This window comes from Diadema antillarum, unplaced genomic scaffold (genome assembly GCF_040938485.1).
Source record: "Diadema antillarum isolate AM-2024a unplaced genomic scaffold, OU_Dant_1.0 scf00000068, whole genome shotgun sequence".
Classification (NCBI taxonomy): domain Eukaryota; kingdom Metazoa; phylum Echinodermata; class Echinoidea; order Diadematoida; family Diadematidae; genus Diadema; species Diadema antillarum.
Window position 1 is genome coordinate 2401964 of NW_027270957.1, and position 17804 is coordinate 2419767.

General features: G+C 40.1%; 1 protein-coding gene across 1 annotated transcript; it reads right to left on the reverse strand.

Moving 5' to 3' along the window:
• Positions 1-655: 655 nt before the first annotated feature.
• LOC139716667 (vacuolar protein sorting-associated protein 29) lies at positions 656-17609 on the reverse strand. The gene is made up of 4 exons (XM_071628197.1): positions 17560-17609; positions 8886-9077; positions 6611-6846; positions 656-4760 (listed from the first exon to the last, which is right to left on the reverse strand). Exons 1-4 carry the CDS (start codon positions 17560-17562, stop codon positions 4643-4645), a joined length of 549 nt encoding a protein of 182 aa, XP_071484298.1. The 5' UTR covers positions 17563-17609; the 3' UTR covers positions 656-4642.
• Between the last annotated feature and the right edge of the window lie 195 nt (positions 17610-17804).

Sequence of the window (17804 nt, forward strand, 5' to 3'; positions counted from 1 at the left end):
AACTGCATGTTCCTAAATTGTATATATATGTATGCATGTGTGTTGTTTAAATGTGTGAGACACATAATACCTCTAATGATAAATGAAATAGTTTTATGAATAATGCACTATATTAAAATCAAAACAAATCAAAATTGTGTGCATATGTGTACTTGTATCATTGTTTTGTTATGCACATTAACTACCTTCTAACTCTGTGGTTTTCATAAAGGAGCATGCAGCTCATCATGCTATTCCCCTCTCTCCAAGTAATAGTATACATGTATGTATCAATAATGCAATATGCAATGTATATAAATACACGGATAAAACACACACACAGATGTTTGTTCATTCAATGTAGTCAATACAGTTATAACATTTATACTACAGTACATTATCAGGTCACTTGAAGTTACATGTACAAAATTCATCCTGATATTTGCATGCATGAATGGTCTTATAAAAACAAAAGAAATAATAGTATGTGGCATTAAGAGGCATTAACAATATCACTGTAGGGTCTCAGCTCATCACATACAAAAAGGTACAGTAGATACTCAACAAGAGACCTGCAGGCCTTGCACTCGCTTGAGTAAAACTAGTTTACCTTCCACACATTCTAGCCCATGAACATAGAATTGGGGGGGGGGGGGGGGGGGCTTTAAGGGCCTCCATGGGGTCATGGTCTCCATATATCCCATCACATTGGCAAAACTATCTGCCAAATATGTAAAATGTGACCAAGCATTTTCAAAAAGATCAAAATGTCAAATCAGGCCCAAAATTCGGTCCTGGCCACGATGGGGTCCCCTGGATCCACCATGAGTAACATTCACAGTACATTAAATAATTTTTGCTCAGGGTACTTTTTAACTTTATGGTTGTTCGTTTGTTTCTTCTTTTTTTTTTCTTTAATTCTCAAATCTGGGGGTTGTTGGGTCTCGAGGGGAGGTGGAGGAATGGTGCCCACTTGTAAATATTCTACCAACCAGCAATAATACCAGCCAAGTTTGGTGAAAATCTGACCATGCATTTTTAAGAAGGTGGAAAATGTAAACTTTGGGCCCCAATTGGCCCCCTCCCCCAAATCTGCCATGTACACACTTGAAACTACAGTCACCAATGTACTTACTCATAGTACTATTTTTATCTCTATCATGTCTTGGGGGGGGGGGGGGGGGATTCCCCTAGGGATGCTACCAGCCAAGTTATATGACAATCAGTTAATGAGTTTTCAAGAAGCTGAAGATTTAACAAGTTAACGGACGACGGACGATCGCAATCGCTCAATCGAGCCAATGGCGCGGGTGAGCTAACAACCCCTACACAACTGTTTGAAAGTACAATAATAATTCACCTACTATAAAGTCTGATATGCTAAAGTCTGTATATGCTTTGATGCTACCATTTTTGAGACAGTCTGAGTCAAACTTGCTTCTTTCTCTGTGGTTCAATATTCACTTGGTAGTTGGTGCAGCCACCAGGTATAAAGTACAATTCTAGCTTTGTTTTTCTTACACAATGCCATTATCTTCACATCTCATTAACTAAAATGTCACACAGACAAGTTAGAACAAAATTTAATTAAAACACAGACGAATATGTGTATATAATTGCTTGTTACTGCATTGATGTAACTAACTAAACTACCTATAGGTTCAATAGTTACGTATACCTTGTTTCAATCTTTTATCTGAAAATTCTGATGCGACTTAAGTATCCAGCAACAAAGCTTGATTAAATGAATTGATCTTCACATAAATCAACCACGCATATCTTCTTTGTTTTAAAATGTACTATAACAGGAAAATTGTATATTTCTCACTGGTTTTCTGTTAGATTTGACACCATGTCAAGCTGCATGGACATCACACAACTGGCAATAAGCTGCCACTGATGATGGTCATCTAGAGCGACTACATACAATTACCTCTTTCTCTCTCTCTTTCTCTCTCTATCTCTCTCAACTCAGTATCCATTCGTGCATTACATATCAGTTTTTGATGTAAGCTTATCAAAACAGATATTTCTGTACACGACACAGTAGGGGTAACAGCTTACCGGTAGTTATCAGTATATAGATTCACAGCAGTACAGCGTCTTACCATAAACTTGCATGGACTAAGACTTCGAACGAACAGTATGGTCAACAGAGTCAACCATTCTCAATGAACAGAATATGAACCTATCATGAGAGCAATACTACTGAAATCTCTGGGAGCCTACCACATGAGTTGTAATAGACATCACTTATTTTGCTGGTCCTGCCTGCCCCAATAGAGTAAATGCAGATATGTTCCCTGGTTAACTGAATCCTTCTACATCTACAGCAGGCAATTTTAGCAAGTGCCCAAGTATCTTCCATGTATTAACATCAATTCACATCTTTCAGTATCTGCATTCTGCAATACTTCATCCTCTTGTTAACTACATGTCTAAGCCCACAGACTTTCAATTTATGTCCTCAACTAATGATCCAAAAAAAAAAAAAATATTGTATCTTTTTTTGGGGGGAGGGGGGGGGGGGGAGGGTGAGAAATGTCAAGGGATGCAGTTTGCACAGAAATGACCATATTTCGTGATTGTTAATGGAGATCAAGACTATACACTTCGTACCATGAAGCTAATACAGGAAAAGAAACAAATATTTCATGTGTTCAGACACTGAAATTGCATATAGTACAAAAGCACTATATTCTGTACACAGCATATAATTTGCAGGGTGTTATGTTCACCAATTTCATGAGGCGGGGGGTATTTGCGAATTTAACAGCCCATGAAAATATTACCTCTGATCCAATATGTTTATACAGCAGTACAAGTACAACATACATTACTGTATACACCGAATATTTCGCGAGGTTTTTATTTTCGCAAATTTTGGGAGTCGGCTGCTATTCACGAAATTAATAAATTCTAAGACATGCGAAAATATTGACTCTAATGCCGATATGAATGTGACATACGTATACATTTCTCCATTCAGTACAGGACTCCACTATCGCGAATTTAACCACTCGCGAAATTGTCGGGAAGTCCCGATTCGCGAAAATTTAGACTCGCGAAATATATGGCGTATACAGTATATGCACAAACATATTTGTGCATGTGTCTAAATCATGTTTGTTTATGTACAAGTATATACTGAAATCTCCCTCGTTCCAATGATCTTGGAAATATGTTAGGAATACATCATAGTACCAACAATGCTCAATCCTTTTTTTTTTTGCATGTTTACAGTATTTTTGTTTTCAATATAGGATTTGCTAATTTTACTTCCTGAAAATGAGAACATGATAATGATTTCTCCATCCATTGCTGTATTCCATGATCGCAACTTTAACCACTTGTGAAATTGCTAGCAAGACTCCATTCACGAAAATTTGAATTCGCTAAATATATGGTGTATACAGTAGCATAAACAGACAAGCCATATGTCATGATCCCCTTTTGCAGTGAAAGCATGTACCCACTACATGGGGACATTTCTATAAATGTACACGTGTATTAACAAACAAACTTACATACTCACAGAGACATATCTATATATATCGTACTATATGTATTATCAGAAAATATATGTAAAACTAGTGTGTGTTCAAATGGGACTATTCATAAAAGAATGTTCTCCACCAGCTAAATACTTGATGCTTCTCCTGAAACAACCTCACTTAAACCATGAACACACAAAAAGAGTGACTGCACATGTATGAAACAAAATGACACTGCCATGAATCTAGACTTAAAAGAGAGAAGGTTGCTGTATTAACACACTCTGTGAGAAATACTGCTGAAAATAACACAAAACAAAGCTTTCATATGTGCTTCAACCAAAGAGTTTGTTTGCTTTGCATGGCAAGGTATTCAAAAAAGATTCTTGAAGACTTATCCTAAAGAGAAGTCGTTTTGAATAAGCCCAGTGTTATCAAAGTAACAGAGAAGAAAAACACTTCACTATAAGGATGAAAGATATGGCAGTAAGAATGCCAATACATAATACGTCATGGTATCCTTTGAATGTACTACATTAATTGTCAATGCCACCTTACAAGTGCGTTTTTCATGCCTCATTATATTCAGTGGCAAAACCATACATTCTCGAATTGTCAGAACAAATTTCACATGTCTTGTTCTGAATGATCTGTAATTATGTAAAGTCCTGGTCTCTTGACCAGCAATCTATATTGTTTGTTTCTTTGGAGATAATTATGTCAGTAGTAAAATCTTTTCCAGGAAACCTATAAGGAATTGATGAGGAATACAATGTTTTCATCACATGATGCACTTGATTCCTTCAGGACCTCTGATAGATGTCAGTCTGAAACATCCTGACACCCAAATGAACACATACAATTTGTATCTCTGAAAATCTACCAAGCTCCTCACATTTCCTTGATCTGTTGCATTTTCTTCATTACTTTTTCTTCAATAGGACTTCACTCTGGTATATCATCCATATGTAATAAACTCAAATTTTACATTCATATTCTCCTTTAAATTGAAATAAGTTACAAACTGTTTTAATATTGATGACTTTCTGTATTCCACACTGTGTCTTCTCTCTGTGGAGGATTGAACAAAAGTCCATGCATTGAAAAATGCTCTCCCAGTGCTTATATACCGCATTCATGGAATGAAACAAGCAAACATCTTTTTTTTTTCAATTCTTCTTATACTCTATCCTCTCAACTTTCACATCATCTCCCATCAGCTGGTAGACATATGTGACAACAGTGGATGCTTGGATATCCATAAGTACGAAGGAGGGAACCGTATTTCTGTGTAGCAAAGGAAAAATTAGTATAGATAAGTGATTGTGAAGATGTGAGGCACAGAGCACTGAATACATCCTTACTTAAATTGTGGCAAGACATAAACACAAGATGTTACTGGAACCAAGGGTCTTCTGTTTGTCATTACAAAATTTGTGGATAAAATCAAGACAAACTATGGTTTGTGACTACTGGCCACATGTTTAGTTAGTAGTGATCAAGTTGACTTTGATGAAAAAGTGAAATAACATACATGGACTACATAGAAGTTGAAATGAAATTACACATAAAATCAAATTATTGGATTCTGAGTTTTGCACGTTTTCACTAAACAGAAGTATTGGTTGGACATTTTTCAGCATATTACAAGAGGTGAGGATGTCATCACCTCACAGCTCACGTTGTGGTAAGTAAATTAACAGTTCCTTCAATCATATTTCAGGTCAACAATTAAGCCTGACAGCTCCCTCTCTGCAACACACATCATTGGTAAGTTCTGGCAAATTCACATTTCCAAACAAATACAACAAAAATATTACAGAGTGTCTGGTAACCTACATGCACATTTCCACATGATACTCCTACGAAAACAGGAAAATCTTTTGTTCCAAGGATACTTAACAAATCACTGTTTGAGAAGTCAAAGCATGCTAACAGAACAGTTATTATACTGCATGCTCATGCTTTCTTCTCACTGACTACATTAATTACAGAAAATGACAGACAGCTAGACATGAAACAAGAGACCAGGGGGTCTCGCGCTCACCTGAGTATCGCAAGTTCACCTTCCATGCATTCTTGCAGACTCTTTCCTGAGAACATTGGAAACTTGTGGTGGGGGTAGCTTTGAGAGCTGGCATGCTACCTGTCTAGTTTGGTAAATATTCATCAAGGGGTTTTCAATCATCATGAACATGCACAATTTACATCACCATTTGGACCCATCCCACTCCACTCCATTGGGTCCCAAGGGGGGAGGGGGGCACCCCTGATTCTGCCATGAACAAGTTTAAACAACAGTCATCAATATACTGACTCATTGTATTAACTTAACTCAATTACTTCTGGTTCTAGAGAAAATGTTTACAGATTCCTGGGCTGGGGGGGGGGGGGACCCCTGGGCCCCCCAGGTGGGGCATGGTGCCCATTTGATGGAATTCAGATTCTATCCCCTAGGCATGCTACTTGCCAAGTTTGGTGACAATTCATCATCCCATGGGTTTTCAAGAAAAAGTTGAAAATTTACAATTTAGGTCCCAATTTAGGCCCCCTGGCCCCCCCCCCCCCCCCCCCCCCCCCCCCCCCAGGTGGGGCATGGTGCCCATTTGATGGGAATGAGATTTTTCCCCCTAGGATGCTACCTGCCAAGTATGGTGAAAATTCATCTTGGCATTTTCAGGAAAAAGATGAAAATGTACAATTTGGGCCCCATTAGGACCCCTCCCCACCCTCCTCCCATGGGTCCCAAGGGGGGCACCCCTGATTCTGCTATGAACAAACTTGAAACTACAGTCATCAATGTACTAACTCATAGTATTAACTTAGCTCTATCACTTCTGGTTCTAGAGAAGAAGATTTTTTTAAGATTCCTTAATTTTGGGAAGTTTGGGCCCCTCTGGAGCCCGCCAGGTGGGGTATGGTGCCCACTTGAACAAGTTGAGATCCTAACCCCCTAGAGATGCTCTACCTGCCAAGTTTGGTGAAAATCGGTCAAGGGATTCTCAAGAAGAAGATGAAAATGTAAAAAGTTTATGCACTACGCACGATGGACAACGCACGCCGGACGAAGAGCGATTGCAATAGCTCACTAAGGCTCAGGTGAGCTAATAAAATGCAAAGACAACCAGAAATCTTACGTGTCAAGGGCGCTGTAAGCTCCTGTGGCTGAGCCAGGATTGATGTAGAACTTCCCCTCATGCTCATAGGCCTCAAACTTGTGGGTGTGACCAGAGATGAGAATGTCCACATCAAGCTGTCGCTGGACCATGGCCAGACTCTCAACATCTCCCCATGGAATGACCTGGTGACCATGGCAGATGCCAACACGAAACTGACCAACTGTTACCACCTTCTGCTCAGGATATGACACTGTCTGTGAAAGTGGAAAAAAATGAAAATTTTAAGGCTAACATATCCTTATATCTATAGAGACCAGCTTCTTTGTGTGCTTCAACAGAAACTAGAGCTCATGACTTTACATATAGAACATACTGAACACAAATAACAAAAGAAAATATTTTATTGAAAAAAAAATCATATTGCAATGACAGGTGCTACCCCTTATTATGAGACTCTGGAGACCACAAAGTTTACATTGTTCAAATAACTAAATCTTGCTCAATGGATGCCTACACACATGTGGAACTTCAGATTATTGATACAAACGAAGCTCTTCTTGCTAATTTTATAACTGTTATGTTAACATACATGCATATTCGTTACAAAAACATTTTCTTCTGAATTACTAAGTTCCTTTTGTGTACCGGTGTAAACATCATGGGGGGATGAATTTTCTGCTTGCTTCCACTGGCAAGCATTCTATGCATTCTTACAAGAGTCGTATCATCCACAGGACTGGAAATGTCTGAAACTCATAACCACAGACTCAGTCACACCTTTGAATACATATGACAAGGCTTGATACTAACATTTTCTTTTCTTTTGAGGCCCATTCAGGTAACCAAAATCATCAAATTTCATTTTATTGGTGGCCTGATAATTAACTTTGGTGGCCCCAACAATAGACAAAAAACACTTTAAAAATGTGTAATTCAATAAAACACTGAATAAATGATGTAAAGCATGCTAATCATGAAAATTGGCTGGTATGATTTATAGTACTTCAAACACAGTGTACTGTGAGTATTAACCCTAACTGCACTGGGGGGGGGGGCCTGGGAGCCCCCCCCCCCCCCCTCCATACTTTTGGCGATTGCATCGCGACCGCTGGGAATTTTGGATTCTCGCTTCATGACTTTTTCCCCTGAAGTCTTGCGCACATTTTGATACCACATTTGTCCATATCGGACCTACCTAGGGGGCGTTATGGGCCAATTAGTATGCGCATGTCATTAAAACGGCTAATTGCTGCATATATTTGTGTACAGTTACATACTGTCAATAGACCATGGCTTGTATTACTTTATAAATTTTGCTCAGGAATTGGTTTTCCACTTGGTTCATGCTTCTATATTGTTCTGAAATAAATTGGGCAAAGTTTAGAAACAATGATATACATAAGGAATATAAAACAATAGAAAACATAAGAAAAGAACAATACAAAACATAACAAAAAAGTAGTTTTTTTCTCTCTGATTTATTTCACATTTGGGAAACATTATTCTTCATTATTACACAGTTTTCATGTAATTTTGTACTTGTTTAGGCTGAAATTATGAAAATATCCCCCAAATGCATAAAATACGCATTATGAATAATTAATTAGCTAATTACGCAAAAAAATTTCATAATTGATTAAAATAAATTACACCATCAGATTCAGCACGCGAAGATCTATCAACATGCAAATTTTCAAGTTCATCGGACATTGCGTTTCCGAGATCAATGGGGGGGGGGGGGGCCTCCCAGGCCCCCCCCCCCCCCCCCCCAGTATTTTCATTGAGCCAAATAGCCCAGTACAGTAAGGGTTAAAGAAATTACAGGGGGAAAAAACCTTAAAATGATTATAAACCAGGAGAGTTAATAGGAAAATTGGCAGACATGAACATGGTTTCCACTGTATCCCCATTATTCATAATATTGGAAAACACCTCCAAGGGAGATGACTCAAGAAAATGATAGAATATGAGTCAACATTTTTCACTTGCCAAAGCAATGCTACACAATGGAGTGAACTAAATTTGCCTTGAACAAAAACAAACAAAACAAACACAAAAACGATCAAACAAGAAAGTTGTTGGAATAGCACTACTATTCAAAGGTGGCTTTTCCTGTCAGTGTCCAAGGTATTGTTATGGGGTGAAGGGTTCAATCCAACAATGGTGCATGTACAGAACCTCCTATGCGTAAGCTGATACTAAATGGCAGAGGAAGGCTTAAGCAGATGCTGAACATTACATTTTCCTCCAATCAGTATTTTATCAATGACTACATGATAACTCAAAGCATTACCTCATCAAAGTCCCCTCTGACAATGTGGACATCACTGGCTAGTGTTTTTAGGTAGTCCTGTGACTCCTTAGTGCAGAGATTGCCTGTACACAGGATGTGCTGGATCTTGCCAGGAACCAGGAGCTTCTTGAACTTTGCTGGCAAACCACTTTTGCGATGTGGGATGTGGAGATCACCAAGGACAAGTACCAACTGAAAATTCACAAATGTAGGCGTAATGAGTGTTTGTTAGTTCTTATAAGTTATTCAAAGTCTGTAAAAATAAAAGGTTGAATGTGTGCTTCTTTACCAGCTCTTACAGACTTAGCACCATTGCCCTAATGCTATAATATCAATTAGTTGTCTATATTATAGATTGTCACAGAATGAAGGATCTCACAACCTTTTCTCCGCTGTTAACGGGAAATTTCATCTTGATATCATATTGTTTTGTATGAAAACAGGAAAATCACACAAGAAGATCAGTGAAAATTTGGTGAAAAGTCAGGCACACACAAAAACGTAACAAACTGATAAAGTTTAGAGAGTAAGACAAATTGGCAACTCTGTGCAATGTACATGTAAGTGTTGAGCAGCTTTCCATTTGTTTCACGCACAAAATTTCACAAATTTTTATTTTTCTCAAATATTTTGCCACAAACAGAACTTTTCTGCTGCGGAAAATAAGCAAAAACACATTACTTTTAATATATATCAGCGTGCAAGAAGAAATGTGATGAAATTTTTTCCATGAGAAAAAAAGAAAAGAGTGAATTGTTTTGAGTGACAACATAAAAGTTGACATCTAATATCAATACCATCCCATTTTGATACTGATTTGGTTCAAATTCATAATGCAGAGCAATGATTCATGGGCATATATACCAAATAAGATGATCCTAAATTTATCTATGAAGTATTACTAAGGTATGAGAGAGATAAGGCCAAGTAAAAAGAGAAAGTAGTTTCTCATTCGGTCCAGATTTTGGATAGATGTGATTGTCACATTGAAAATACATTTCAAAGCCATTTCATGTATATTAGGTTAATGACGTTATATCGGTCATTCAACTAGACAAGTCATCACGTTCATGTGCAGAGAGAGGGAAAGAGAAAGTGAGAGAGCGAGAGAGGGAGAGAGAAAAAGTGAACGAGAGAAAAAGTGTAAACCAGGTGGCAATGTTATGTGTAGTGTGCCATCGATGACTGAGATCTTAACTATTTTGCATGTCAATAATTAGCTATGCGTAGGGAGACACAGAGAATAGCTGCAGTCCTGGAGTGTCCTGTAGATGTTATTCCACGTTTGTTTGTTTTTTATGAAATGCCTGAGATGCTTTGGAAAGGAGTGTCTTAGCAGAGTGTGCAGTTTACCATAGAATTTAGATTTCTCATGGCAGATATCACTTAGACTTCGTCGGGACCCGCCACACCCAGACGCCATTTGGCATGGTGTTCTAAACATGGCACATTTTTGTTGACAGCCAGGAGCTGTACCTCTTCAGCCTCTGGGAAACATCAGACAGGGCAAAGTGACAGTTTGGCTTATTTTACACAGGTCATTGGTAAGTTGAAATTACAGTTTGCCAATTTTGTTGTGCTGCTCAAAGATATGAATTTACGTGAGGACAGTGCAGTCACGGAGAGTCTCGGTAAATGTGTAAGAATGCATATTGTGGTTGTGTACAGTTTCTGATAATGAAGCGGAAAATTGGATAATTGAATCCCAATTGATGTGGAAAATTGTATGCGCAGTTTATCTATATTTACTGCAGCACTTAACTCTTTGAAATACTGGGATAGTAACACAGGTCCCAACCCTCACTCTGATGTCATGATCTTATGCTGGCCACATCTAAGTAACATTTTGTAGATATACATGTAGTCTATTGGCATATGTTGTATTCAAATGATATTTGTAGATGGTGCTAAGGTCAAGTTTACTCCCAGGCAGACAAATTCACAGCAGAGAGACTGTCTCTGCCCCTCGCTAGGGAGAGCCTCTAGATGCCACTGACTGTGAATGCAGGTTCCTCGCAACATTTTGGAGTCGGAACAGGGAGAGCACGTTCTATCATGCAAGCTTTGAAGTCCCGCGTCCATGGACGTCCATACACAAGGTTAGCTTACTGGAAGTGAAAAATTTTGACACTTGATTTGTGACTTTGTGGATGACACAAGTGAGAGATGAACCAGATGATGCATGACGCACCTGTACTAACGATGCGGAATGATGCTAAGTCACCAGTATATGATATAATACTGTCAAGATGTGGTCAGTAAATATAATGTAAACACAATTGAAATCTTGTAGCTGCATTGTGGGTTAGTACAGAACCCAATGACAGTGGAGACAGTATTCGTACAGTGAATGAAGAGTGTTATTTTGGTTATATGTGCGGAATTCTTCTTCTTCTTCCTGTTCAGTACAGTCCACCTTTGGTGTATTGTCGTACTGTTGGCAGGCATGGTGTGGACGTGTTTATGTACAGTACAGGTTAAAATGACTGCATTTTCTACAGTGCAGCTAAAAACATCCCGTTCCCTTCTAGTGAAGTTGAATATCCTGGACCACTTGCTTAAACTGAGCTAAAGTGGTGCAGTTGAAGGTATCCTGGGGCAGAGCATTCCATAGTCTGATTGTGTCTGGGAAGAATGCCCTGTGGTAGCTAACAGTTTGTGCATATGGAAAAAAGAGCTTGTGAGAATGTCCGCAGAGTGATGTTGATGAAGAAGGGCGTATGATATCTGTGGGTATGTCAATGAGTGAGTAGATGATGTAGTACAGCATTACTACTTTGAACTGAGCCCTGCACTCTTGAAGTGTAGGCCAATGTAACTGGTGAAGCATGGCTGCAACACTGCTTGTTCGTCTGTAGTCATTGCAGATGAAGTGAGCATAGCGACATTGCATCATCTCTAGCTTGTGTATATTGTCTTGATTTATCATTTTTGAGGATCAGCATGGCAAGTGATTGAGCAGTTAAGGAAGAGTATAAGCTCTGCGCTTATTAGTGGATTGCCAGTACGGCGCTAACGGTGGAGAAGTGAATAAGGCGACAAACTGAAATTTTGCAAGTGAAACCGGATCAAGCCAGGATCCCGTCCACGCTGAGGTAGTTGTGGGACATAGGCAAAACAGCTTTAGAAACAAACTTTCTTTTGAAATCCAATTTGATTTGTTTTTGTTTTTGTATGTGGTATTATAATTAAATTCACTTCACGCAGAAATTAAACTTTGTGCTGTTTGTCACGACCTCCTGATTTCGGTTAAACCTTGTAAGTATCTCCACAAATTGTTTTAATACACTGTGCATATATTAACTGTGAATGGCACAAGTGTGATTGTTTTATGATTTAAATCCGCCCATGTGACAGTGATGCAAAAGGTCCTTAGTATTTGATACCTTACTATTTTTCTTATCTGAGGCTGCTGCATACATCAGCAATTGCTCGTGTAATTTTGCAGCGCCTTCTAGAATGATTTTCAATCATGCACAAACTAACCCTAAAAATTTCACAACCTACAACACTAGTATCTGAGTCTACAAAGTAAGGCAAAAGTTGAATTTAACAGCACTGACTGTGCATGTGTACATCACGTTCACATACCAACGGCTGCAATATGGGTATACCATGTGTGTATCGTACATCCCGTGACCGACTGCTTTCGATGAGTATAAAGTGCAGAGATTTCAATTCAAGTGATCAAATTATTCCCAAATACAAATACCAAAGTGCCTTAAGATGTCTTCTACCGGACTTTGGAGACTCATAAGGCAGTATGAAACTACACTTTCTTTGTGAATTCTGCCGTCTATCAGCCTTTGGGCGCCTTTTGTGCAAGCTTCCCATGGCTTTGCGTTATGTACTGAAATCTCCTGTGCGTGTGCAAGCTCGCTCTGAAAATCCCCTGCCTGCTTAGCTTGAGCGTTGTCTGTACTGGATGCAGCAGGACACTTGTATGAAAGGTGCCCAAAGGCTGGTGGACAGCAGATTCATGAAGAAAGTGGACCCGTTATAGTACAAAGTGATTAGTTTGCTGACAAATTTGAGTACCCACCTACTCTATCAGTGTGAATAGTGATTTGGAATATATCATTTATATGCAAAAGATCAGGTTTCTGTAGTTCTGATTTCATTTTTCTCTTTACGAATCTTTGTAAAATGATGTCAGACTTCAGCTTCACAGGGCTGATTCATGCATGGAGAGGTGAGAGCCGCAGAAAAAAGCACCAAAAATTTTGAGTCAGATCAGGCCGATCTGACTCAAAATCGATAGGTGCTGCAGCCCTGCATTGAGCGAACCCGTTGGTACCCGTGTTTCGATGGGTCGCTGCACATCTGTTGATTAAAACTCAATTTTTGTCAAAAAGCGCAGACAGAATTTTTCCTCCTTTTCATCACGGAGACTGGATATGTGTGTGTGTGTGACCAAAAAATCACCATGTGAACTTCGACAATTTATAAGTCAGATTAACCCCGGGGCGCTCCTTTACACAGTTATACTGTGGGAGCGCCCTGAGTCAAAAGAGTGCTATCTCTGTACGGTGAAAAAGAAACACAAATTTTTGCGCCTCTATAAGTTTCATATTCCACCAGCATAAGGCTTACTGTTATAATACGTTTCTTACCTAATTCATTAAATATGTTCACGTGTTCATTTCCACACTGATCCCATGTTGTCTTGAAAAGACGTTTTTCCATGAGTTCATCTCCATACCTCCCGTTCATTCTTTGGCTTTCGATGCAACCTTTGCGTGGCACTTTGCGCATTGGCGATATGGATACGCATGAGAGTCACAATGATTTTGGCCTTTGAACAAAGCCCTTTTGCTGCGCGCTGTGTAGTGGCGAGCGAAAGGGTTCGAGTGAAACGCGCCCACACCAGCAGAGAAACAAATCAGCAAATTATTTTCAACCATTTCATATAACATGGACAAGATCATTTTCATACGCTATTGTTATCATAAAAATATGACCAATGACAAATGCTGTTTTCAAGATTGACCGGGGCCAAAGCCGGCACCAATTTTCGCCGATATGCGCCGTAGTAGCTTCGCTTGCGGCACAATGTACAATTCCTATGCAATGCGCGCGTGCTCCGCGATCTTCAGCAAAACGCCTTTACATGGCTCGCGAACGTTGCGTAAGCGCCAATGCCCATTGCGAAAGCACGTGAAAATAGCTGGCGCACATACACCTACTGCAAACAGGGATCACAATTCTGGCGGTGTTGTTGATGTCTTTCTTGTATTTTTCTGATTTTTTAAAATTATGGTAACATCCACTTCCAGGAAAAAATGGCGGCCCACATGGGCTCGCGAAAGTTCTAGTTTACACGAGGACATGTTTTCAAAATCCATGAACATCGGGAAAACAACAAAAAAATCCAGTTTCTTAGACCCTTGTTTCTTAACTGTGTCTGTGATATTAAGAAGTACCGAAAATAACATTTTGGGTGCGATATGTTGTCATTTACTGTAGGCGAGAAAATTTCACTTTTGTCGGAGATTGTGCCGATATTATCGGTTGTTTTGTGTAGATTGGCAGTGTCAAAGTATGTGTAAATTACTATGCTATGCATGTATCGAGTGTGTCGCTGTGTTTAGCGGTACATTACCAAATATGTTGTATCTACACAGACTCCAACCAAAAGCACCTTCTGATCTGGAGATTCTCCCGTCTGAAACCCCTAGCAAACGGGAGACTCCCAGTTGATGTGTTAAAGCGCGAAATTCCTAGGGTTGTAGATGCTCTCTGGTGCTATCTAGGGCTTATTTTTTCAACATACAATAGCAATAAGTAAGAAATCCTTTCCAACGGGAGACACAGAGCCAGGGCGGGAGAAATTGAATCTCAAACGGGAGAACGGGAGACTTTGCAAAAATGTGTTTTCGGCGGGAGATCTCCCGTCGAAAACGGGAGAGTTGGAGTCTCTGTATCTACCATGAACAGGCTCACAGCCGCATACTGCCACAATTACTCTATAGGCATAGGAGGGGATTCCATGAAGCCAGAAGTAAAGCAAGTTACCCTTGATTCGACCGTTTCCATGAATAGACCACTCTTACGAATATAAATTCCCTGAAATTCATGAATAAAATATGGCGCAAATCAAGTGCAAAATTCAAACTATGCAACTACCTCCACACGTGTTCCGAAGAGCATAACAGTGGGCCACGTCGCCGGACCCCCGAAATCACTGTCGCGACCCTCCCAGGTGAGCTCGCATATAAGCAGTTCAATGGGTAAGTAACAGATAAGTAAAGTTGCATAGCAACACATATAGACTTGTTTCATTCCAAATTTCGAAGTTACTGGTCCGTTTATCTGCATTGAATCTGTACGGTGTGTACACCTACAGCCACGGTGGCAGCAGTTTCTGAGATAACTTGTGCGTTTACGCGCTTTTTATATTTTGCATGCCACCGTGCCAGAATATTATGCAGTATTCGCCACAGTTCGACCGCAACGTGTATGCGTTGAATCTCTCGCATACAGCGTGGAGTATATCAAGGGGGCATATCGAGTACCGCGCTCTCATAGGGATGCGATGTATACAGTTTCGTCTGGCGTGGCACGCGCGCTAATCCATTCATAGGTGGCGCACGGTGGTACGTCACAAATTCAAAGCATAGACATACGGGGTCAAACAATGAGCACAGGCGTTCGAACGATGATCGCAGCGCAGCCATTCGAGTCATGCACGCTATTTTGCTTCCGCAATTTAGGTGGTCGAAAAATAGGTATTAAACTTGCTTTACGTTAGTCTCCGCGGAACATAGCCCGACCAGACGCTGTTCTGCTATGCGAAAACAGCGTCTGACGAGCGCGGCATGCAGCCTCAAAGTGAGGAACCTCAACACAACTACAAAACTTAGGAAAATGTATACTTTTCTCCTTTAAACAGAATACTTTACTCACGTTAAATGCATGTTTCTATTACAGAAGAATAGTTCGCCACACTGGGTCCATGGAGACCACTTGCGATAAGTCCGTGGAACAAATAAATGACACTTTCTGGCGCAATTCCTGACCGTCGGGATTCGTCGTTGCAGGATTCAAAATGGCGCCTTGACTTATGCGCATGCGTGACCTTTTGAAAGGGCATTCGCATCACGTGACCACCCGATATCTAAACTTGGCCTGGCGTGAAAGATTGTGTACCGTGTGGACATGCTGGATATGATGATCAATTTCGGTAAGTTTCATTTCGTACATTTGAATACTGATAGCATCAGATGTAGAGTAAATATTGAAGAGTATACTCGATGAGTTTGAGGTGACAAAAATGATCGTAAGTATCAAAAGTCAAAGCTATCGTGATCCGATTACGTCGCTCTCCTAGTTGTTGGTGGTCGCGCTCGTACAGCCCTGTCGCGATGTACCATGTACAGCGACTGGGCTGTGTATAGTTACGCGGAACATAGAGTAACTGCGTCAGTAAGCGGCCGTGCAGCCGTTCGCGGCAGGTACAACATACACGGTAATATACAGCTAAACACAGCATTGCACTGTTACATGCACACTACACATATACTAACACACTAGCAATCAACAAAAACCAACCGATAAAATGGGCACGATCTCTGACGAAAGTGAAATTTTCTCACCTAAATGACAACATATCGCATCCAAAATGAAATTTTCGGTACTTCTTAACATGACAGTTAAGAAACAATGGTCCAAGAAACTGGATTTTTTGTTGTTTTCTCGATGTTCATGGATTTTGAAAACATATCCTCACGTAAAATAGAATTTTCGCGAGTCGATGTGGGCCGCCATTTTTTTCGGAAAGTGGATGTTACCATCGAAAAAAAATGAGAAAAACACGAGAAAGACATCAACAACACCGCCAGAATTGCGATCTCGTTTGCGGCCAATGCATGTGCGCACGCTATTTTCACGTGCTTTCGCAATGGGAATTGGCGCTTACGCAATGTTCGCGAGACATGTGAAGGCGTTCAGCTAAAGATCGCGGAGCACGCGCGTATTGCATAGGGATTGTACATCGTGCCGCAAGCAGAAATACTACGTCGCATATCGCCCTTATCGGCGAAAATTGTGCCGGGTTTTGCCCTGGTAAATCATGAAAACTGCGTTGGTCAATGGTAAATTTCTTTCATGAAAACAATTCCGTTAATGAATAATCTTGTCTATGATATATGAAATGGTTGAAAATAATTTGCCTGATTTGTTTAAAAGTTGGAAAAACTCTTAACAATGCTTAAACTGCCGCAAACGGGTTATTTTACTCTAGAGTTTTATACCCGATGCGATGGCTCAGACCGATCTTTTGCTTGGTCAATTCCCATAACATGCGAATAACTCCTGATCCTGCTCATGTTCTAGTAAAGTGGGAGTAAATTTAAGCACACATGATGTTCATTAGCTGCTTTATTGATGAATGAAAGTGTCCCTGCCAGAAATAGGCACCCTGCCGCAAACAGAGTTGTTTTGGTGCTCTATGTTTAGCCAGCGCAGCGTCGTCTACGCGTCTTGCACTCACGGAGGCGTACAAACATATATTTAAGCCTATGGGACTACATAATGGATTATCTTCGTTCACAATAATGCACACAACACTTTTATAATGTGACACAATAATTACGAGTTGAGAAACCTCAATCTGAGAGACAATCCCCACAAACAATTATTATTACTATTATTATACATAACTGTAATACATTACCATTTTTATCAAGCAATTCTTGCACTAACGCGAACACCGGAAAAGATTATTTTGCCTTCTGACATGTGACCTGCGCCGTGTTTACGCCCCGCTGCATTGCAGGATAGGATCAGCTGCACACACACAGAGTGTACGTGTGTAGAGTTCTGTGGATAGGATCGAGTAAGCTAGCTTTAGTACGTCTTCTTTGATTGGTCAGAGGACGTACTCTAGTAAGTCAGTGGAAGCCTAGCCGCCGCGCAATG

Excerpts from the sequence above, each read along its gene's own strand:
- LOC139716667 (XM_071628197.1), bottom strand. Across the intron at positions 6,847-8,885 it reads TCAGAGGGGACTTTGATGAG|ACAGTGTCATATCCTGAGCA; the intron begins GTAATGCTTTGA and ends CCACTTTCACAG. Across the intron at positions 4,761-6,610 it reads GCTTACAGCGCCCTTGACAC|AAATACGGTTCCCTCCTTCG; the intron begins GTAAGATTTCTG and ends TTTGCTACACAG.